At 41.6% G+C, this 20724-nt stretch overlaps 1 protein-coding gene across 5 annotated transcripts in view; it reads left to right on the forward strand.

Annotated features, from left to right (window-relative positions):
- The window catches only part of mapkap1 (MAPK associated protein 1), a 38313-nt gene extending 29828 nt beyond the window's left edge, over window positions 1–8485 (forward strand). For all 5 annotated transcript variants that reach the window (XM_076284844.1, XM_076284848.1, XM_076284847.1 and 2 more), the window contains 4 exons: window positions 430–570; window positions 3136–3273; window positions 5710–5807; window positions 6462–8485. In XM_076284844.1, coding sequence (XP_076140959.1) covers window positions 430–570; window positions 3136–3273; window positions 5710–5807; window positions 6462–6584 — 500 coding nt within the window. In that variant the 3' untranslated portion in view covers window positions 6585–8485. The remainder of the gene's footprint in view (window positions 1–429; window positions 571–3135; window positions 3274–5709; window positions 5808–6461) is intronic.
- Window positions 8486–20724: the final 12239 nt, after the last annotated feature.

A 20724-nucleotide genomic window follows, 5' to 3' on the forward strand; every position in this document is an offset into this window, starting at 1 on the left:
GCACACCTACACTCATTCCCGCATATATATATGGCTCTGAGCAAGTTTTGAGGCGAGTTTTTTATTTTGCAAGAACTGTCAGACATTCTGTGAATGTAGTTTGAGAATGGAGAAAAGGGTGGAAGGTTTCAAAAAATGTGTTTTTTTAGCAGTATATATAAATGGTCATTTAGCAATAATAGTCATACATTTGTTAATGTTCCTTTATGCTATACATTGCATAAGTTCTGATTTAAGGACTTAAGATGCTACAAATATGTCTTGAATTCTTATAGACAGAGAGCGTGTTATTTATGTCAGATATTTTTGACCATCTTAATTTCCCACAGGGTTACTGTTTTTACAGTTCACTCTTTATGCGCTTTTCTTTCTCTCTTTCACTCTTTATGCATTTTTCTTTCTCTCTCTTTCTCGTTTATTCATGGTCAGGCTCGAGAGGTGAGGAGAGCTCAGAGGAGGACCCTCCCATAGACATCACCACCGTGCAGGACATGCTGAGTAGCCACCACTACAAGTCCTTCAAGATCAGCATGATCCACAAGCTGCGCTTCACGACGGACGTACAGCTGGGTAAGTCTCTCACACACAGACACACACACAGCTGGGTAAGACACACACACACAGACAGACACACAGACAGACACACACACAGACAGACACACACACGGACACACACACGGACACACACACACACACACTTGCTCCAGTGTGGGCAATCCAAAAGACACTCACTCTATTTCTCTATAAGTTATGGAGAGCCAGTTAGCTCTCTATTGCACTGCCGTTCTGTACAAAGGAATCCATTGTGCTCCTCCCGTTATTGCCACCTAATGTCTCATCTGGCCTCTGGGTTTGTCCCTGGTCTCTACTGATCACACTTCTGCGATGCTGGATGATTGAGAGGGGCAGTCAAGACAGTAAACACAGATTTTGCCCTGTCACCATGTGTACACTTAAGATGCTAGCTGTGTCTAGTGTCTCTCTCTCGCTTAAAATCAAAGCGACTAGTGACTGCAGCTCATCATCTACACCCAGTTGTCTAAAGTGAGATTAGGTTAGCTCTTGATATGGATACACCCACTAATTTGTATGGTAGCTTTGTAACAGCAACCCAACACTGTACGGAGGTGTCTGCTGGGATAAGCCATCCCTGAGGGCTTGACCATGTCAGGGAGTGGCCAACCCCACCGGTGCCTACGCTACTGCAGGGATGGTGAGAGCTCTGCAGGCTGCCAGGCCCTGTGCCCTTGGTTCACCCGTAATGGATGTAAATGAAAAAAGATGGTGGAGCCGTCAGCCCCGTGCCGGCCGGGTCAATAAAGCTCATTAACGCCGTGACAGAGAAATGGAAGAGAATGAAAGGAAACTAAGAGCGAAGGGTTGGGGGGGGGGGGCGGCCGGAGGGGTTATCGGGAAGGTGTCGCCTCTCGTTAGCGGCGGGAACAGCTCACTCGCCAGCGGGCCACTCAGTGCAGAGGGGACACTGCAGGGACGAGAGACGTGAGGAGACGAGAGAGAAAGAGATGAGGACAGAAAAAGAGAGGGAGAGAGACAGAGAGGCAGAACAAAGAGGATGGAAAGAGAGAGGTGAGACCAGGAGGAGAATGAGGATATGAAGGGGAGGAGGGCATGCATGATATGAGATGTTGCCTGGTTTCAGTAACCTGACTTGTTCATACCCAAGTAGCATACTGGAAGGAGAGCACCAGTGGCAATGCACTAGGTTTTAAATGAGTCAAGGTTTTATGGGCAATTTACTGATACAACTGGATGTATAGGTGTTGACCTCTTCCAAAGCCTTAGTTTGTAGAAATCTCATAAATCGTTTCCATTTGTCAGTAGTAGACCCAGAGTGTGTGATTATAAATCCGTTAGTACCAGGGTATGTGTGCATGAGCCGAAGCCCCTGTTGTGAAGCCTTCCAAGGAGCCTGTTTTTAGAACAATTTCCTATGATTGCCCTGCTGCTTCTCATCACGTTTGAACGAAGCACACTGTTGTTTCCTGTGCTCTTTGCTATGGCAACCAATTCCATATGGCCAAAGACGGAAAAGAGGGAGAGGCTGCGGAATGAGTTCATGCTATATGCATTCAATATCCTCGGCAGGTGGAGAGGTTCCTCTCATAGTGTTCTAGTCTATCCGATTTTCCTAATGCATATTAGTTCTCAGTGATCTCCAAGACCCCACCCCCCACCCCACCTCCCCCATTTCAAAAATGGCTTAACACTCACTCACTTTTGACTGATGGCTTCAGACACGCACCCAAAATGGTCGTTTACGGCGTGCATCAGTTGATTATTCCGTTGCTGTGCCGACTGTGATTGACAGCCGGGGAGTATTCGGGGGCGCGCTGATCTTTGCCTGCAATATTTCACGTCGGCCTGTCTGATTGACAGCTGTCAGTCCCATCACCGTTGGGGGCCCCCCTGTGGGGTGGTGTTTTTGGGGAGTGTTTTTCCCATGTGTGTTTAGAGCAGAAGAGATGAGGGGGGGGTTGAGTGTGTGTGTGTGTGTGTGTGTGTGTGTGTGTGTGTGTGTGTGTGTAATTGAGGGGGTGTATTGCGTGGGTTTGTTGGAATAGGCTATCAAAGCTGTCTCGGTCATCTATGCCCACATTTTGCGTTTGTGTGCGTTGCGTCTATTCTCCACTGATCCAGTGGACCGTCTGGTTTAATAATTGAGTGGAGGCTTTTTCAACAAAAAGGGTGTGTGCGGTGGGGAGGCGTTGTGTGCCTTTGGTACACCATGTCTGTCATCAGTGGGCTCGCCTTGTATGAGCTGGCAATATCCCCGCGTCTTTGTTCCGGCTCATTGTGGATTCGGCGTCCTTTGTGTTGCCGCTGGTGGAGGAGAGCGAGGCAGTCCTTGGCCAGGCGTCTGCATGCGAGCACACAATTGAGGGCCAGGAGAATGGAGTCTGGAAATCAATTTGAATACTCCCGATAAGACGGTGCACACGGAATAAAAAAAACCCATACAACACAGCTGCATTCTCTCCCACTCATTGTCTACGTTGTTTTTTTGTTCTCTTGTTTCTCTCTCTTTTTTTTTTTGTTTGATTTTCTTTCATCCCCATGTGCCTGTTGGCTTTATCGCTCTCACCATCCCTCCGTTTTTTTGTTTTTTTCCGCCAGGCATCTCGGGAGAGAAGGTGGAGATCGACCCGGTCACCAATCAGAAGACCAGCACCAAGTTCTGGATCCGACAGAAGCCCATCTCCATCGACTCTGATCTGCTGTGTGCCTGCGACCTGGTGGAAGAGAAGAGCCCAAGTGAGTAGAACACTCTGTGTGTGTGTGTGTGTGTGTGTTAATCATCAAGAGATGAAGGAGAAGAAATATAGATCACAGGCTGTATAGGTGTGTGTATATGTGTGTGTGGGGGGCCCTTTGTGAGACCACACTATTCCTTGCAGTTGGGTGTTAAGGTCTTACCATCCGCATCATCGCTTATTTCCTCTCCCAGGTCTGCTTGGTTGTCTCGTGAAGCAGGGATAAACAATAGATTTTCACAGGAGATCATTGCTATACACACACACGCACACGCACACGCACACACACACACCCTCTCAGAAGTGAAATGAAATGAAGCCATGTCATTCTCTATTCCTCACCTGCTTTCCAGCTGTTAAAGTGTTAAACTCATCTCTTACAGTACCTGGTATGGCTTTAAAGAGAGGGGGGTAGAAACCCATCACAAGCAGTATATGTGTGTGTGTATACTGTAGTAGTTGAGGGGATTTATGAATCAGCAAGGTAATTGCTATGAAACCCCCTCGCACCAAGCAAATAAACTAATGGTAAGTGAGAGGATGTTTGTGGCCCAGAGTGATGGGCGTTTTGTATGTGGGTCTCATCCCATTAATGTGATAAGTGTTTCTGTTGCTCTCAAGTTGCTCATAGATACCTCACCTACACACTCACGTAAGCCCTCAGATGGGCCCAGTGTAATGTTGTGAAGAAGCAACAGAGCTAAAGTATTATAAACGCTGCCGTGTGATCATAGTCTACCATTTACTTCCTCTTTTCCCTCCTAGTTCCACCTCACCAATCACTGTGAGGATTTCTAATCTGCAGTAAAATGTCTGCTAGCACCTTTTTTTGTTGTTGTTTATATCATGGTTACACTTAAAATGTTGCTGGGGGAAGCAGCAAGGCATTGTTTTTTCACATCATTGATTAGACTGTGCTCTCCCTCGCTTTAGATCTTTCTTTTTTTCTTTAAAAAAAAAAAAAAGCACGTATTCTCCTAACCAGAAAGGTATGAAGTTATCAGCAAAGCCATACACAGGAAGCACTTGCCCTAATGTCTGTCGTGAAGTAGTAACTAAGGCATTTGTCATTAATTACCCCAAGCCACAAGGTCAATGAAGAACCTTTCCAGCCTTCTTTTTTTAAACACACACACACCCTCAAACGTACACACGCATCTCCTAAACACACACATACTCATGCATTACCTAATCGTCTCGATGTGTCCCCCAGTATATTAATAGACCTTTTAAGTTGCTTATCCAAAATTAAATAAATTAAATAAATCACAGTGTTAAATTGCCCTGGGCAAAATGTGTTGAGCATTGCATTTTTCCTAGAAGAACTTATTTATTTATTTTTCTCAGAATTGCCATTAAATTATGTGCCTGTAGGTGTTGCCTGGAGACTGGAGTCTGACCTTTCCAGTATTCCAGTGCTACCCTGTCCATCAGCTCATGCATTTGGCTGTGTGTGTTTTGATCGATATAGTGACACTTTAATGTACTACTTTTTTCCCCATCATATCAAACACCTGCATCTGACACAATACTAGCAGGGGCCAGGTTTCAGCTAGGTTCACCCGGTTTCAAGTTGTCCTGCTGTGTTAAATTCAGATTTATATTCTTATTTGGAATCCCACAAAGGATGTGTTACAAGATGTGTTACAATCTGGTTGTGATTTTCGTGGAGCTCTTACACAATTTAGTACCAATTTGTTGGTTTTCCCATTTGTTGGTTTTTGCCAAAGGGTAGGATTACTGTTGCACCGCATCTGCGGCTTTAATATCAGGTGGATAAAACCAACAATGAAGTACTGTTTTTGTGATGAGGGAACCCTTGGCCGGGACCAATCATCTCTTTCGGTCTGACAAGCCATGGGAATTCATCATCTCATACGGAAGCTGGATTCTCCAGAGCTCGCTCCTTTGCACTCCTGTGACCTTAAGACACGACTGATGGCTTGGCCATTTCAAATGGCCTAAATTGATCGTCACCCCCCACTGCCTGGTCCCTGGGCCGGCCGGGAGTTAGCCTAATGGAAGGGGGACAAGATTAGCATAGGCTAACCTTCGCTTGCTTATTGAGCATGCTGGCTGATTTAAACCCCTGTGCTGTGCATTAGCGCTAATGAATGGTCAGTGCCGGATGCGAGGCTACTAATGAAATATGAAGGAGGACCAACAGATGTTTGTTCAATAGTAAAAGAACATTTATAGAGCTTGGATTTTATGGTAGCACACAAAAAATATTTGTGATTCTCGCTTGGTAATTCATTCAGCATTAGGTGAAAATATGCACAGTAAAACTAGTTTATGCTTTTTCAGTACATGGAACAATTATTTTGTCTTTTACTTGTATAGTACCTCTGTGCTTGTTTTTTATTCTGGAAGTCACCTCCCCTTTCACTCTCTCCTTCTTTCTCTTTCTCTCTCTCTCTCTCTACTGTCCTTGCAGGTCATGCAATATTCAAACTCACATATCTCAGCAATCACGACTACAAGGCTCTCTACTTCGAGTCTGATGCTGCTACAGTCAACGAGATTGTGCTCAAGGTAAGAGCAAGTTTGCTGTGTTCACCTTCACCCTCGCCCAACACACCTGTGCCACTCCTCAAATATGCATCTATTCCCCCTCCCCACATGCGGCAGAATTTTACATCAGATCACCTTCAGAAACTTTTCGTGCCAGCATGCTAGTCTGAATATCTTATTGTCGTGTAGTCAATTGGCTACATTTATTCTGTGTTCACGCTGTGCAATGAGGGTTCCCATCCAAAGGAGTGTGTGGTTTCACACACATTTGATGTCACCAGTGGGCAGCCGTGGCCCACTGGTTAGCACTCTGGACTTGTAACCGGAGGGTTGCTGGTTCGAGCCCCGACCAGTGGGCCACAGCTGAAGTGCCCTTGAGCAAGGCACCTAACCCCTTACTGCTCCCCGAGTGCCGTTGTGGTTGTAGGCAGCTCACTGTGCCGGGATTAGTGTGTGCTTCACATCACTGTGTGCTGTGTTTCACTAATTCACGGATTGGGTTAAATGCAGAGACCAAATTTCCCTCACGGGATCAAAAGAGTATATATACTTATACTTACTATATATATATATATATATATATATATATATATATATACCTCTTTAAGATGATCAAAAAGCATCACTCACCCCACCTCCTCCAACCCTCCGCCCTCCCCCACTCCCCATCCTCAGGTGAACTACATCCTAGAGTCCAGGGCCAGCTCGTCGCGCGCCGACTACTTCGCCCAGAAGCAGCGCAAGCTGAGCCGCCGCACCAGCTTCAGCTTCCAAAAGGACAAGAAGTCGGGCCAGTAGCTGAGCGGAACATACACACCAGCGGCCTCCGCATCAGCGTCTGTATCAGCCCCGCGCAGCTGCAAGGCCATGAGGAAGAGGAAGAGCAGACGGACAGGAGAGGAGAGGCTGGTGACAAGAAACCAACACACGAGACTGAAAGATTTAGTGAGGGGAGGTCGAGAAAGAGAAGAGAAGAGGGGGGGATGGGAGGAAAAAGAGGAATAAAGAGGGATGGGGAAGAGGGAGTGCAGGGAAAACTATAGAGAGGTTGAAATGATGGAAGAGAAATTAAGCGTGAAGGGAACGTTGAAAAAAGTAGCACAGGAACGAAAGAGAGGGTTGAGAAAGGACGGACGGAATGATGAGGAGAGGAAGTTTGGTTGGAGGAGGTGGTGGGGGATGATAAAGAAAATGTGTTGGGCCTTTTTGTGGCTCCTGGCATTGAGCCGCTCGTCAGCCATATCAGAATAACCAAACTCTTCCTGTTGACGTCTGTCGTTCACAAACAAACTGACATGACGCGAACGAAACAACGGGCGAATCCTCAACCAGTGAGGAACAAGCAAAAACAAACAAACAAAAAAAAATTGTTATTCGCACTAATGTTTGGTTGGGGTTGAGAGGTAGAGGAAGGCGGAGGGGGGTTGTCAATACCAAGTAAATCTGCAAATCCTAATTTCATCCACTGCCTGCTAATGAACTGTATGAAAAAATGTGTATCAAATATGCGAGAAGGTAATATAGTAAAAAAAAAAAAGTCAAAGCTGCGATGAGTGCGAAAATTGTACTGACTCCCCCGCTTCAACCCATATATGTATCACAAACATTAAACTCTATCAGACTGGTGGTGTACATTGATATGTAAAGGGAACATCCTTGCATTAAACAAACACATGTAAATAGCAACTGCATTCAGGGTAACACGATAAGACTAAAACCTGTTCTGGCCATAGTGACTTCAGTGCCTGATACCGTTCAAGTAGAGCGACACTTAGGTTCTGTGGGGTGTGAGGGGTTTTAAACGATGAATTTCAATCAAGGCATTTCCACAACAGAGGTAGAGATCAACCGCGAAACCTCACTTTTTAACAGTGTGTGGAGGTGGGACAAGGAAGGCAACGGAGAGATAACCAATTTTTTTTTTTTTTTTTTTTTTTAAATGATCAAACAAAAATGAAATTATTACGTGTACTTTTTACTGTGATCTATTAATGTTTTTTTTTTCTCTGTGCATTGTATCTATGGACTGTAATATATCGAACCAAGCACTGTCTGTTAAACAGATGATAAAATGTTTGTTCCGACTGTCCTATTGGGCTGCAATTAGGGAATGTATGACATTTTTACTGCATTGTGTGTCTCTCAGTGTTTCAAAGCGATAACGTGTGTTTATGCTCTGCTGGTTCTCTGCCTCGGGATGTTTTTTTTTTTTTTTTTTTTTTTGCTTTCACTTTCGTCTCTGTTTCCTAACAACAGGGACCCACAAACAATGTAACCAACTCCAAAAGCTGCTGTCTAAATGGATTCAGGGTGTGTGTTCAGATCCAAACCGTGTTCCGACTCAGGTCTCCTACTGCCATGTTATGCTGACTGACTTTAGAGGATTTTTTTTTTTTTTAAGTTTATTTTTTTCTCTTCTTTTTTTTCTTCCCTCTGTGTGAGTGGAAAGAATATGTTGTACTCAGTGCAGCCACGCCACAGTATTGACAGATTGATTCTGCTGGAAGAAGTACTCCCAGTCTAGGGACTCAACAGTGAATGATATTAAAAACAAAAGACATTTCAAATGAAACTTTATTTATAGTGTGGAAGGCTACGATGGACTGGTGCTTGTCATGCACCCTACGGAATCGACTTTATTTGCTACAGTACATATATACTGTATATAAGTAGATTTTCTAATTAAAGAATGAACTTGACATTGGCCTTGTTTCGTGTTTATTTGTGGTTGTTTTCTTGTGCTGTTTTTTGTTTGTGCAGAACCACTTTGATCATACAAATCTGAATATGCTCGACAAAGATGTATTTCCCAAAATAGGCCCAAGCCTCTGGGTGGCTAGCTTTGAGATATCCGCAAGTATCCGCAAGAGTATTACGTCAACCAATGTATTTGTGGTTCCTGCTGCCGTAGAATGAGTCATTAATGTCAGAGTTGGAGAGGAGATGGAAGACTCTTACTGTCTTTCCTGCACTTACTTGGGGTCCCTGAACTAGATACAATCAAACTTTGCCCAAATATTAATTTATCCAACTGCCAAGCATGTTGTAATATTGTTTGGAAGTCTTCTTTGTGTTGTACCCAAAATTGGTACAAACAGATTTCCAGACCACAATGACTAGTGGCAGAGTAATTGATTTATTTTATTGGCCAGATGAGATCAGATCAAAATGACCACCAAGGCAATTCTCAAAGCAATTTGGGCTGAAGAGAATTCAGTGGGGGTTAAGAAGAATGGCAGGTGCCTTGTACATTCTCTCTCCCACTCTCCTGCCCCCGCCTCTCTCTCCCTTCCTCTCGTCCTCTCCTGGCCGCTGGCACATAAGTGATGTTTAATGAATGGGGCTCCTGAGGCCTCTAACACATGAACCGTGCTGTCAGCTCCATCCACGGGAAATAACCTGCGGCCGCCCCATGATGTAGTGGCTGGAGAAGTGCTTGCGACAGTCCGCCTGTCTACCCCTCTCCTCCCAGGCCTGTGCTAACTCACAAAGTTGATGAAGTTGCAGTTCATCTCCAGACTCCAGCTCTGATGGGGGGGACTCTGAGGAGAGAAAGAAGGTGAAGTCCAACTGTTAATACTGATGCTGATTGGGCTTTTACATGAGATAAATGATTTAACTGGCCAGTAGCAGAACAAGCTATTTTATGCAGTGAAATTATTTTTAATGAATAGGCCTATCTGACATGGACATTGTTTTATGTTATGTTTATTTACAATATAAGCATAGCCTATCTAATGTGCCACACTGTGGTAATATTACCTTCATTTTCTTTTCTTTTTCCCCCATAGAGAACCATTTCCTCCCTTTCTGTGCCTGAAACTCAGCTTTGAGACCCAAAAGAGATCTCCATCTGTAACCTTTGACACCACTCCTATCTGCACGTTTATCCCCTTTCAGATGCCCTTCTGCTGGATCACACAGCCAACCACACACCGCAGCATCTTGTGTGATAAAGGATTCAGAAGTCTTCCCCCATATGGAGCTGCCGGTTTGCCCTTAAGACATCTCCATGTCCCTCCACTGTCATATTGCATTGAGAACCATTGTAGTGAAACAAACGTGTGTGGCACTGGTGAACCATCTTAGAGAGTAAGCATTTCAGACTTCTGTTCAGGGAGTAGGATGGCACGAGATGACTCATGCATAAATCACGTTTCATGGCAGTTAAATGTATTTATTTATCAAGACCTCGTCTAAACTGGTGGTCTTTACTGATATTGAAGTCTGGAACTGAAGTGTAGAACTATGATTGAGGTAGGTTGCAATATTCCCTTGTTGACACCTGACAAACACAATTAATTTCAACAAATTAAGAATAATCAGTTTTATCCACTCCAGATATTATAGTGCATAGTAGTCACCATCGTGCCCAAGAAATGAAGCAAACTACTTAGCCATTCACAGGTGAAACTGCGGTCTTGGTGTGAAAATGGCTGAGGGTTCGGCAGGTTATGACTGTCATCAGCTGGCAAGCAAGAGGCTCTCCGCATGTCAGCAGCGTGTCTCGCGCTCCCCCAAAGTTCATCCGCAGCTGAGGCCCCTCAGAGAATTCTTTCTCTGCCCTTCTGCTGAGACGGTAAAAATATCTCCGAGACGTATCCCGACAGACAATAGAGGTAATACGTAGTGACAAGCGAATAGATCCCAAGATGGGTTTTTTTCTTCAGAGCCTCTCCTCATGTAACGTTAAGAAGGGAACAATGTTGTGTTTTTCGCTCTCTCTCTTGCTCAGCCTGTTGTCGTGCCAGTCTTGAGTGTCTCTGTCTCACTCTGTGCTAACGTTTCAACACCTCTGGCGCGAAGGTTCTGTCAACGTTCTGAAACGTCTTCTACATTAACCTTAAACACACACAAACTCGCAATAACTGCCGAGCTCTTCTTCAGGCCATGATAGCGTGGGTTACACACACGCGCGCACACAGAAACCCCAGTGGTTACATACTGTATCACTGGGATGGGATTGTAGAGCCAGTGTCTTCAGTTGTAAACATCAGCCACCATTGTCTAGCCTACTGGTGTCTTAAGTGGTTTAAATTCTAAGCTGCTGAGAAGAGGCCATCATCCAATAGGCCCTAGCCTAGGCCTACCTTAAATTCTTTATTGAACTCAATTTAACTACAATATGACTGATCCCTTTCACTCTGCCAATGGACAAAAGCATGAATAGGATGCTTCATATGCTATTCGGATATATTCCAACTACCAAGATAATTTTGGTGTACCTCACAGAATGAAACCTGCATGTCTTACTATCAGCAAACTGCAATAATGGCAAATGTATCACCCCAGAAACTGATAACAATTTCATGATCTTTGTATAGGCTACATTGAACTTAATGCTTAAGGTGAAGGTATGAATTTCCCAGATAGCAATGCTGCCATCTAGGGGTAAATAGATTCTTAGCCATAGACCTGTAGACAAGGCCATAGTGGTAAAATCCATAGAGACTTTAAGGTCTTTGGTATCAGCCTTAGATCTTAATTCCTTGCGTCACCTTCCCCCTTGCACCACTAATTGTCTTTGCCTACCATGCATTTTCCATCTGAACTTCTACAGTGTGCAGATGCTATGACAGGTGGCCCGCCCGTTCAATAACCAGGGCACACACAAGCTGATTAAAACATATAGCTGTGATGTACAGCACTGTTCTGTAAATTGGTTTCGATATTGCTTAATGAAAACATGATATACTGACCCTGGAAATCAAATATATATGGATGATCTTCTAGCTCCTCTGTGTACTCTCTGAACTGACAGCACCCTAAATTCAACAGATTGATTCCCAGTAAGAAAAGAAACATTGAACAATCGAACAGTAGTCTACAGGCAGAGCAGTTGAGCTCTGTTGGGAGCAGCGTCATTCAAATCAATTTCAATCCTATTTGGCATTCTGTACTAAAGACATTGTCTGAAATAGCATCCTCATGTTCATCCTCTAAGACCTTTTGCCCTTTTGATGAGGGATGAAGTCATAGTAAAGTCGATGTTGTTATGTTATCGATGTTGTTGATGTTGTCAACATTCTAATAGTGGTTTGATGGTGATTATTTGTTTGCTTTGTACAAACCTGTTTCCAAAAAAGTTGGTATGCTGTGTAAAATAAACTACAAATCTTGTATATTTAGTTGCAAAAAATACATAAACAGCATATAATGAAAATATAAGCTCATTTTGAATTTGATTCAACACATCTCAAAAACGTTGCAACAGGGGCAACAAAAAGCTGCAAAAGTAGAGTAATGCTGAAAAAACAGCCTTTTATGAAACCTGTGTGTGCAAATAATGCTACAATGTAAGAATAATGCTCATCAACGTGAAAATTTCATCATCTATATTACAAAATAACATTAAAATATTCAGAAAATCCAGAGAAATATTGGTAAAAAAAAGGATACTGGCTGACAATATGGAAATATGGGACAATATGGGACAATATGGGATGACCATGAGGCACATGGCACTGCATTAACACACACTTGTTTCTGTAAAGAAAAATCATTGGATGGGCTCAGGAAAACTTCCGATAACCATTGTCTACATGTATGAACACAATTTGATGCTCCATCCACAAATGCTGGTGAAAACTCTACCAGGCAAAGAAGAAACCATATTTAGACATAATCCAGAAAAAACCCTGTCTTATCTATTAATTTATTGATGGACTGAAATCCGTCCTGTGGTTACACCAGGAAAATCATGGACTTTGCATCCTCCAATGTAAATAGAAGAGGGATCATCCAACTTGTAATGAGCACACAGTTCAAAAGTTAGCATCCATGATGGTATGGGGATGGTGCATTGGTGCCTATGGCATGGTGCCATGCAGACAATGTGTCTTGGATAGTAAAGACCTTGAATATTTTAGGAATATAATGTCAAACTGCATTCTGCACAGTTCTGGTTCCATAGTAGAAGAGTCCAAGTGCTAAAGTGGCCTGTCTGCAGTCCAGACCTGTCACATTTGGTGCATCATGGAATGAAAAACATGATTAAGAAGACCCCAGACTTGAGCAGCTGAAATCCTATATTGGGCTGGAATGGGACAATATTTAATTCTCAAAATTCCAGCAACTGGTCTCAGTTCCCAAAATGTACAGACTTAAGCAGCTGAAATCCTATATTGGGCAGGAATGGGACAATATTTCATTCTCAAAATTCCAGCAACTGGTCTCAGTTTCCAAAATGTACAGAATGTTATTAAAAGAAGAGGTGAAGCAACACAGATGTTTTGATATGTGTTGCTTGCATCAAATTCAAATTTGAACATATATTTTCCAAAAAACAATAACATGCCTCTGTTTCAACAATTGATATGTTGTCTCTGTACTATTCTCAATTAAATATAGGATTTACATTATTTACAAAACGTAGCATTCTGGTTTGACTTACGATTTGCACAGCATACCAGCTTTTTTGGAGCGGAATAGAACATGGTGTTTAAAGCCACCTGAGGTGTATGTTACAAGAGGTGGGATGGTTACATATTCGGTATGATAATGCATGAATCCTATTTATTGTCAGAAAGTTCAAATAGTCCAGTGTAGGAAATGGAATTGTCCAGGGGGATTAGGAGTTGCCATAGGGCAAGTAGTGGGTCGCTAGGCTGCACGGGCCAGGAATCTGGGCAGGGGGACAGTAATAGGCGATGATAGGGCAGTTGTAGGGATGGGACTTCAGGTGAGATGAGTGAGATGAGGGCCAAACACATGCATATTAAATAGTGTAACAACATTGTTCTAATGCAATGTTGAAGATGTAGGCTATATGACTCATAGAATGCTGTACACTTGAATGACTTAATTAAATAATTTGTGTCTAGAGTGAACCCTTGTGGAAGCCTTTTACTTGTAGTACTGTTTTTCTCTCTCTAGAGGGCTCTCATTCCACTTTAAGTGAAACCCTATAAAACCAGTGGTGTAAAACATATAGCTGTCAGGAAGGTTTGCTTTTAAAGAAACTGGAATTGGAATTGGAATTTCCAGTCACGAGGCATTAAGTTAATAGCCTCGTGAGACCATCCTGATCTCGCGAGCTTTCAAGGTTTCACTCGCAAATCCATCTGGCGGAGTCAGGTTATTAAGTTAATGTGTATCCCTCGGATCAGGAAGTCACATAAGAAAAGGATCCGTGCATTAAGAGTGACTTTGTAAAGACAGACCCGTTAGTGGAAACTTACCTATCAGAATCAGACCATGAAGGCTAGTGGTGGAATAAGAATATCAATCAGTTTATCCAGTTTTACCCCTCACCTGCCGAGCAGGCCATACTCCAAAGTTTGTGACAGCATGCAGTTTCAAACCCTTTTATTTCAATTATGCAGCTAGATTTAGTGTTTCTGTTGGTATTGTGTGTATGGGTGTATGGGTGCGCTACAACTTGGGGCCTATTATTTTTGGGTAACCAAGATGCAAATATCCAGGAGCGCTCACAAGATTTAGCATGTGCAGCCTATTCAACCAAGACATACAGATCTAAGACTTAAACATGCCATGAGGGTTCTGGTTCAGATTTCTGGTGCTAATATGCTAAGGCTATCCAAGACTGTGAAAAAAATATACATATGTATAGGCCCATATTTACAAACAAGACAATCATGCCATAACCATATGTCTTGTTCGAATAGGCGGCAGTAAACTAAAATTAGGGAGTGCTAAACATCTGGCCCAAGTTATGGAGCACCCATATTTACAGTTTGATGCAGGGGGAAAGGGTTTGGAATTCCATGTGGCAACAAGTGCCTCAAAATCTGCTTAGCAGTTGAGTAAATCTGAACAAACTCTATTGAGTAGTGTTATTTGACTACTAGATACTCATGTAGGCTATTATAGTTTATTTTGGAGACCATGGGCTCTATCATGATGGTCTGATTAAGAAACTTAGGGACGCCTTGTTGCGCCATCCGCCCGACATTTGATAACGAAAACACTCTCAATGTGAACTGGACATCCCACTAAATTTAAATAAGCTTTTCACCAGTAACCATGCATTTTAGACTATGATAATAGGGCCCCATGTGTTTCCAATGTTTACTAGTTCTGGGCCTATCTTTAAAAATTTGCTTTTATCGCACCAGACTTACTTTCTCTGATCAGTAAAGTCTGTGGGCTCTGCACTTTATTTCAGCTGTCTCCTCCCTCAGCGTGCCATTAATAAGGTTCAAACTGTAACTTGTTCCAACATTAGATTCATTTTGTTGACAGGCTGCTTGTGTAGATCTAGAAAGTCAGGAAGTTCTGTTCATAATAATGTATACAGTACAGGCCAAAAGTGTTTCCTTTATTTTCATTCATTCATTTATTTGCATTCATTCATAGTTTTGATGCGAAGGTGTGTCCAAAATTTGGCCTGTACTGTACACAAAAATGTGCAAAAAGTGTCAAAGGTTAAAGGTCAAACCCCCACAAAATACACAGTTGTTTGACGAAACTATAGAAAGTAGTGTCCTTAAAGGAACACGCCACCCAATGTCAGTAGTAATATATGTTCTTACCTTAACTTTCACGAGTTGAGTCATACCTCTCCCGTGTCGGTACGTGCACTCAAGCACTCTGGCGCGCGGCGCGAATGTGTTAGCATGTTGCTTTGCTAGCGGGCTCAGACGTAGCCATAGAGGGAGGAAGATAGCAGTAATCAAACACATCCACGTTTTCCCTACTTAAATACAGTTGCACGAGTAGTTGATAAAAATGTGTAAGGTCACACAACATGAAACGTGGCGATTTTCCAAGCGAATAAACAGGAGAACTACAATGTGTGGCGCAATAGCACTTGGGAGTACTTTGACCTAGTGTAGTAATATTGATTAACACCTAATCAATATTACATTTTTTTTTTTTTAAATAAAACCATTTAAAAAAGAGAAATAATAGAAATATACAAAATATAAAAATACAAGAAATATACAAATATAAATGGATAAAATAAATAAAGCTACATAAAATAGATAGAAGTGGTATAACAAAAGCATAAAATAAATAAAAATCAGAAAACCCTGAGAGCAAATAATATAGAAAAGTATAAATAATAAAATAATGAAATAAAATAAAATAAAATAAAATAACAGTAGTAAAACACAGAATGCAATTAAAAATGGCTATAAGTAGTCAGACTGAAAGTAAACCACTGAGAACAGATTAGTCTTGAGTCTTGATTTAAAGGTACACTATGCGAGATTTTCACCTTAATATAACCTTTATGAAGCCAATTTGATGGTAAACGAACTTCTACTAATAGTAGAATCATTCACCTATAGCCATACAACACAGCCGTAGCGAGTCACTAACGAGATAACCAGCCATTCAACTTCAAGAATAGCAGCCCGAAGACATATGGCAAGAATCGTGAAACATTACTTTGTCAGATATAGCTCTTTGGAGATAGTTTTTGCCTGTTGATAATCCTTCACATAAAAAAAAAGCATTTCATTGTGTAAAGGTGGAACAAGCCACGAGAAGTAGACTATTTACAACAGCAGAGTAAAATGTAAATATATCGCGACTCCAGAGGGAGCTCTACAGTCGCCTAAAATACCTGAACCTGCATATTATACCTTTAAAATAGGTAGCAGTTGGTACATTTCTTATATCCTCTGGAAGTTGGTTCCAGAGGTGAACTGCATAAAAGGCAAATGCTGCTTCATCATGTTTTGTTCTAACAGTAAGTTTTATAAGCAAATTCTTCTCTTGGGATCTGAGAGGTCTGGGGGGAATATATACTGTTCTAGCATGTCTGACAATACTTTGGACCTGCTCCATTAAGTGATTTAAAAACATGCAACAGTACTTTAAAATCAATTCTAAATGTTACAGGGAGCCAGTGCAGGGACTTAAGTATGGGGGTGATATGCTCAGATCTCTTGGTTCTCGTGAGAACCCTAGCAGCAGCGTTCTGTATGACTTGAAGCTGTTTTGTAGACTTTTTGGGAAAGCCTGTTAAAAATCCATTACAGTCAGGGACGCCTTAATACCACCTGAGGCCCCTGGGCTATGGAGGTTTTTGAGGACATTTATCCTGCAGAGGAGTTGCTGCTTACATCTCGTGACGGTGTGTCTTTAGCTGTGCTTCATATGCGCCTTTCGCTATAGACCAGGTTTTTCTTGGTCAGTGGCGTAATGCTTTTTACATAGTGTAAGATAGCGATTTTTAGATAATCCGCCAAGACCACACCTTAGGTTGTTAATTGCCACACCCCTGAGCGCATCGTGTAATAAAAGAGAAGGGCATGGCGAAAAACTCGAGTGTACGATAGGAATACGCTGTGTGTCGGTTTTTGCGTTGCGAAAATAGGGCCCTTGGACTTAAAGCATGTCCAGCCAAAAGTAAGTCATCTATTTATCAGCGTTCAAGACTGATACGCTTTTGAGTGCATTATGTGTGTTGTTTGTATATGTGTATCCTTAGTTATTTGTGTGTGTGTGTGTGTGTGTGTTTTATATCCCTTGTATGTAGTGCTGTTTGCAGCCAGCTGGTGGGCTGCTTGAGTGACAGTAGTTGATTAATTCATTTGTGAACACAAGCTCATTAATTTAGTTTCTTTTGATACAACAAGGCTTACAGCATATTTTAAACTTGCAGGCATCACCTGAGGGGGGAAGCATCGTCCATGAGGAGAACTGCTGAGCTCAGAGAGCCTGACTAATATTACTATGTCACCCCTGAAATTGAGTTCATTTCCTCTGGCGTTGCATTAAACGATGGACCTCACCTGAATCATTAATTATCTCAGCAGTTTTAGGCAGTGCTCCTGTGTGGAGAGTTTGCTTTAAAAAGGACTTACCAGCAGATGTCACTGTTTCACTGCTGTCAAATTTATACGGCAAGTCATTTTCACCTCTTTGCGACAGTGATTTCTGTGAAAGCTGTGCTAGTTTTAGAAGCACCTTCAAATGGAGTATACTTGTGTTAGGATTAAGTTTGCCTTATGTAATCATATTTGGTAGTGAAAGACGTTTTTCACATTAATGCTAGTATATATTCTTCCATGAATATGGCTTGTTGTTAATGAAAACCCCTCCCTGGAATGTATTGTGAATGCACTGTGCATAGAAAATAACAGCAATGTCCTCAGCCCCCATCCAGGTCACAGAGCTGTTGTGCTGGTCTAGTATGATGCCTCTGGGGTTCAACCATAGTGTGTGCGCGCATGTGTGTGTGTTTCTGCTTGTTGCACAGTTTAACCACCTCCCATCCCCCACCTCACATACCCCCTCTATTACTCTGGCCTGTCAAGCCTCCTTCCAGCGATGCTAGGACTCTTGTCTCAACCACAACCACTAGGGTATGCTTCCGCTGCTGAGCTGAGGTAAGAAGAGTACCCTCACACAGATGCACTTAATACTCCCTGCGGGTCCTCTTACCTCATTCAGACTGCCCATTCACCTACAAAATTGATTTTCTCCTCCTTGAGTGTGTATGTGTATGTATGGTGGCTCTTCTGTTGGATGCAAGGTTCAAAAAGAAAGAGAAAGACCGAGGGGGAAGATGGGATTGTTTGTTGCAGCATGTTGTTGGGTTTGTTTTTGTTTGGGGGGGGGGAGTGCAATCATCTTGCAAAATAAGAAATCACTGGCCTGGTTTTGAGTGCTGTAAGCTTTTGTGAACCTCAATTGTCCTCTCTCTTTTCTGTATACCATATTTATTAAAAAATGATCACACAACCAGACACACTCATGCAAATGTACAAATGCACAAGCACAAAAATGTACAAACGAACATGCAGGAAAAAGAACACACACACACACACACTCACAGATTGAGAATCATCTCACACAGAAATTAAACAGGCATTTCTTTTGATCCATCTTCCTGTCCCGTTTATTAGATATGATTTATAAACAGCAAACAGTCCAAAAAAAGAGAATGGACATAGAAAAAATACAACAATGGTTTAAAGAGTTTTATTTTTAATATGAGGCTTCTTCTCCATATTTTTATGTCAGCATAACAGGAACAGTTGCACAATGATCTTAAAAAATATTACTCATTTACCACTACTCCTAAAGAGTTTTCCTTCATAGATTTTTCAAATATCAAAGAGTCAAGCAGGTTAATTAATAATCATCATCAATGTCATGATAAAATAGAAAAAATAGAATTACATGCAATCAGGTCTTCGCACAGGTTCTACCAAGCAAGTGAGTTCAGACCATGTGCCATGGGGAGTCTAGCAGTGCTTTTGTACTAGGACGTGTGTGAGAGTTGTGCTATGCAAGAGACCTTGACAAAACAAAAAAGTATGATATACTTGCAAACTCTGACCAAGCCGGAGGTGATAGTCATTCTACACGTTTAACTCATTACGAACAGCAGAGGGCACTGTTTTTTAAAAATAAAAACAGGACATATTTTCATAGAGGTTTTAAAAAAATGTAACAGGAAGTAAAATAAATAGGGACCAAACTCTGAGTAAAAGGTCACTTAAAAGTGCAACTCTGTGCAACATAATCCTACACCACAGGTGACGTTTCAAGATGCCCCTCACTCAACTAACCTGTGCCCTCCTGGCATGGCCCTCTCTCAAAAAAAAACTTGTCCTGAATGCCACTACTGCTGTCGGAGGCAGTTACGTTGGGAAAGTGACAAGAAAATTACTTATTTTTTTTATCCATGAAAATACCTTTTAATAAACGTAAAGCAAATATCATATACTCAATGCATTCAAACACACACAGCAAACTTGTTTGCGAGCTTATTTAAGTACCAGACCACACAGCTATTGAGGCAAACTGATCACAAATGTCTATGGACAAAAAGTACAGCAGCTGTGTTAAAACATCTCAGTTCATATTCAGCACAGATATCTAACCTTGGACTTAGAGACTAGTTTAAGAGACCGCAGGAGTACTCTACAATGAACATCAGATGTCTCAATTCACAGTGTTTCAAATCGAACAGTACAGGCCAACACCTAATGTGTATAGCATGATTCCATACAAACTATACTTTTAAGTCGACTTCGCCTTCAAGTTCAGTTATTGCTCAAGTAATTCTACCAAGCATACATTAAAGCACCAGTGGATTTACTTCAGTTGAAACCCATACAGGATAAATCACTTACAGAAATGAGATACCAAATTACAGCACTACAGCATCTCAGCATTAAGACTTTGTAACATAATACTCTGCCTCTTCATCTGTAGGAGTTTTCAGCAGTACAAATTTTCCTTCCAAACAATAAAAACCTTTCTTTATGCAACATTTAACGAAACCATAGGAATATCTACTTTCATAGTGAATTCCACAAACCTGCTGCTATAGAACCTTTTTTAAATTCATTGTGATTTCTCTTCTTTCACATCTGTCAGGAAAAGACTATTATCTGATTGTGGACACTTGGTTTATTTTTTCAAACCACAGTATATTATAATTTCTGAATATAGTTATATACCATCATTTCATAATATATCTCAATGTCGTATAATATAATCAGTATTATATATTCTCATATTTCCATGCATGTATAAATATAAAATCAATCATTTCTTTTGTTTTCCAAAGTAAATAAGCTTTAAATGGAGTTCCTCAACAGATTTGGTTGCATAGGAAAAAATATTTTTTCACTTATAGGACAATAACAAACTCCCTTAACTGAATGATATCCCAAATTAGATATGATAGATTAGACCTTCAACCAAACCTAAGTAAAACTGGTCCAAGGAAAAAAATGACCTCCATTTAAGTGCATTGATGCAAGAAGAGACAGCATGACTGTAAGCTATAAAAACAGAAATGGTCTCTATTTCAAAACTGGACCAAGGCATTTCAAATCACAAGAACATGTATGTACAACCATGAAAAAATAATATGTGCTAATCAGAAAAGTAGGAAACTGAGTGAACAAAGATTGGTAACATCATGACGATAAACAAACTAGAAGTTACTTCTATTCTGCATTTGGCAGGCAATATTCTAAATATGAATAATACTGACCACACG

Source organism: Alosa pseudoharengus, unplaced genomic scaffold, assembly GCF_046254945.1.
Source record: "Alosa pseudoharengus isolate Yale_2024_CS ecotype anadromous, Long Island Sound unplaced genomic scaffold, YU_APseudo_1.1 YU_APseudo_1.1_scf_14, whole genome shotgun sequence".
Taxonomy (NCBI): Eukaryota; Metazoa; Chordata; class Actinopteri; order Clupeiformes; family Clupeidae; genus Alosa; species Alosa pseudoharengus.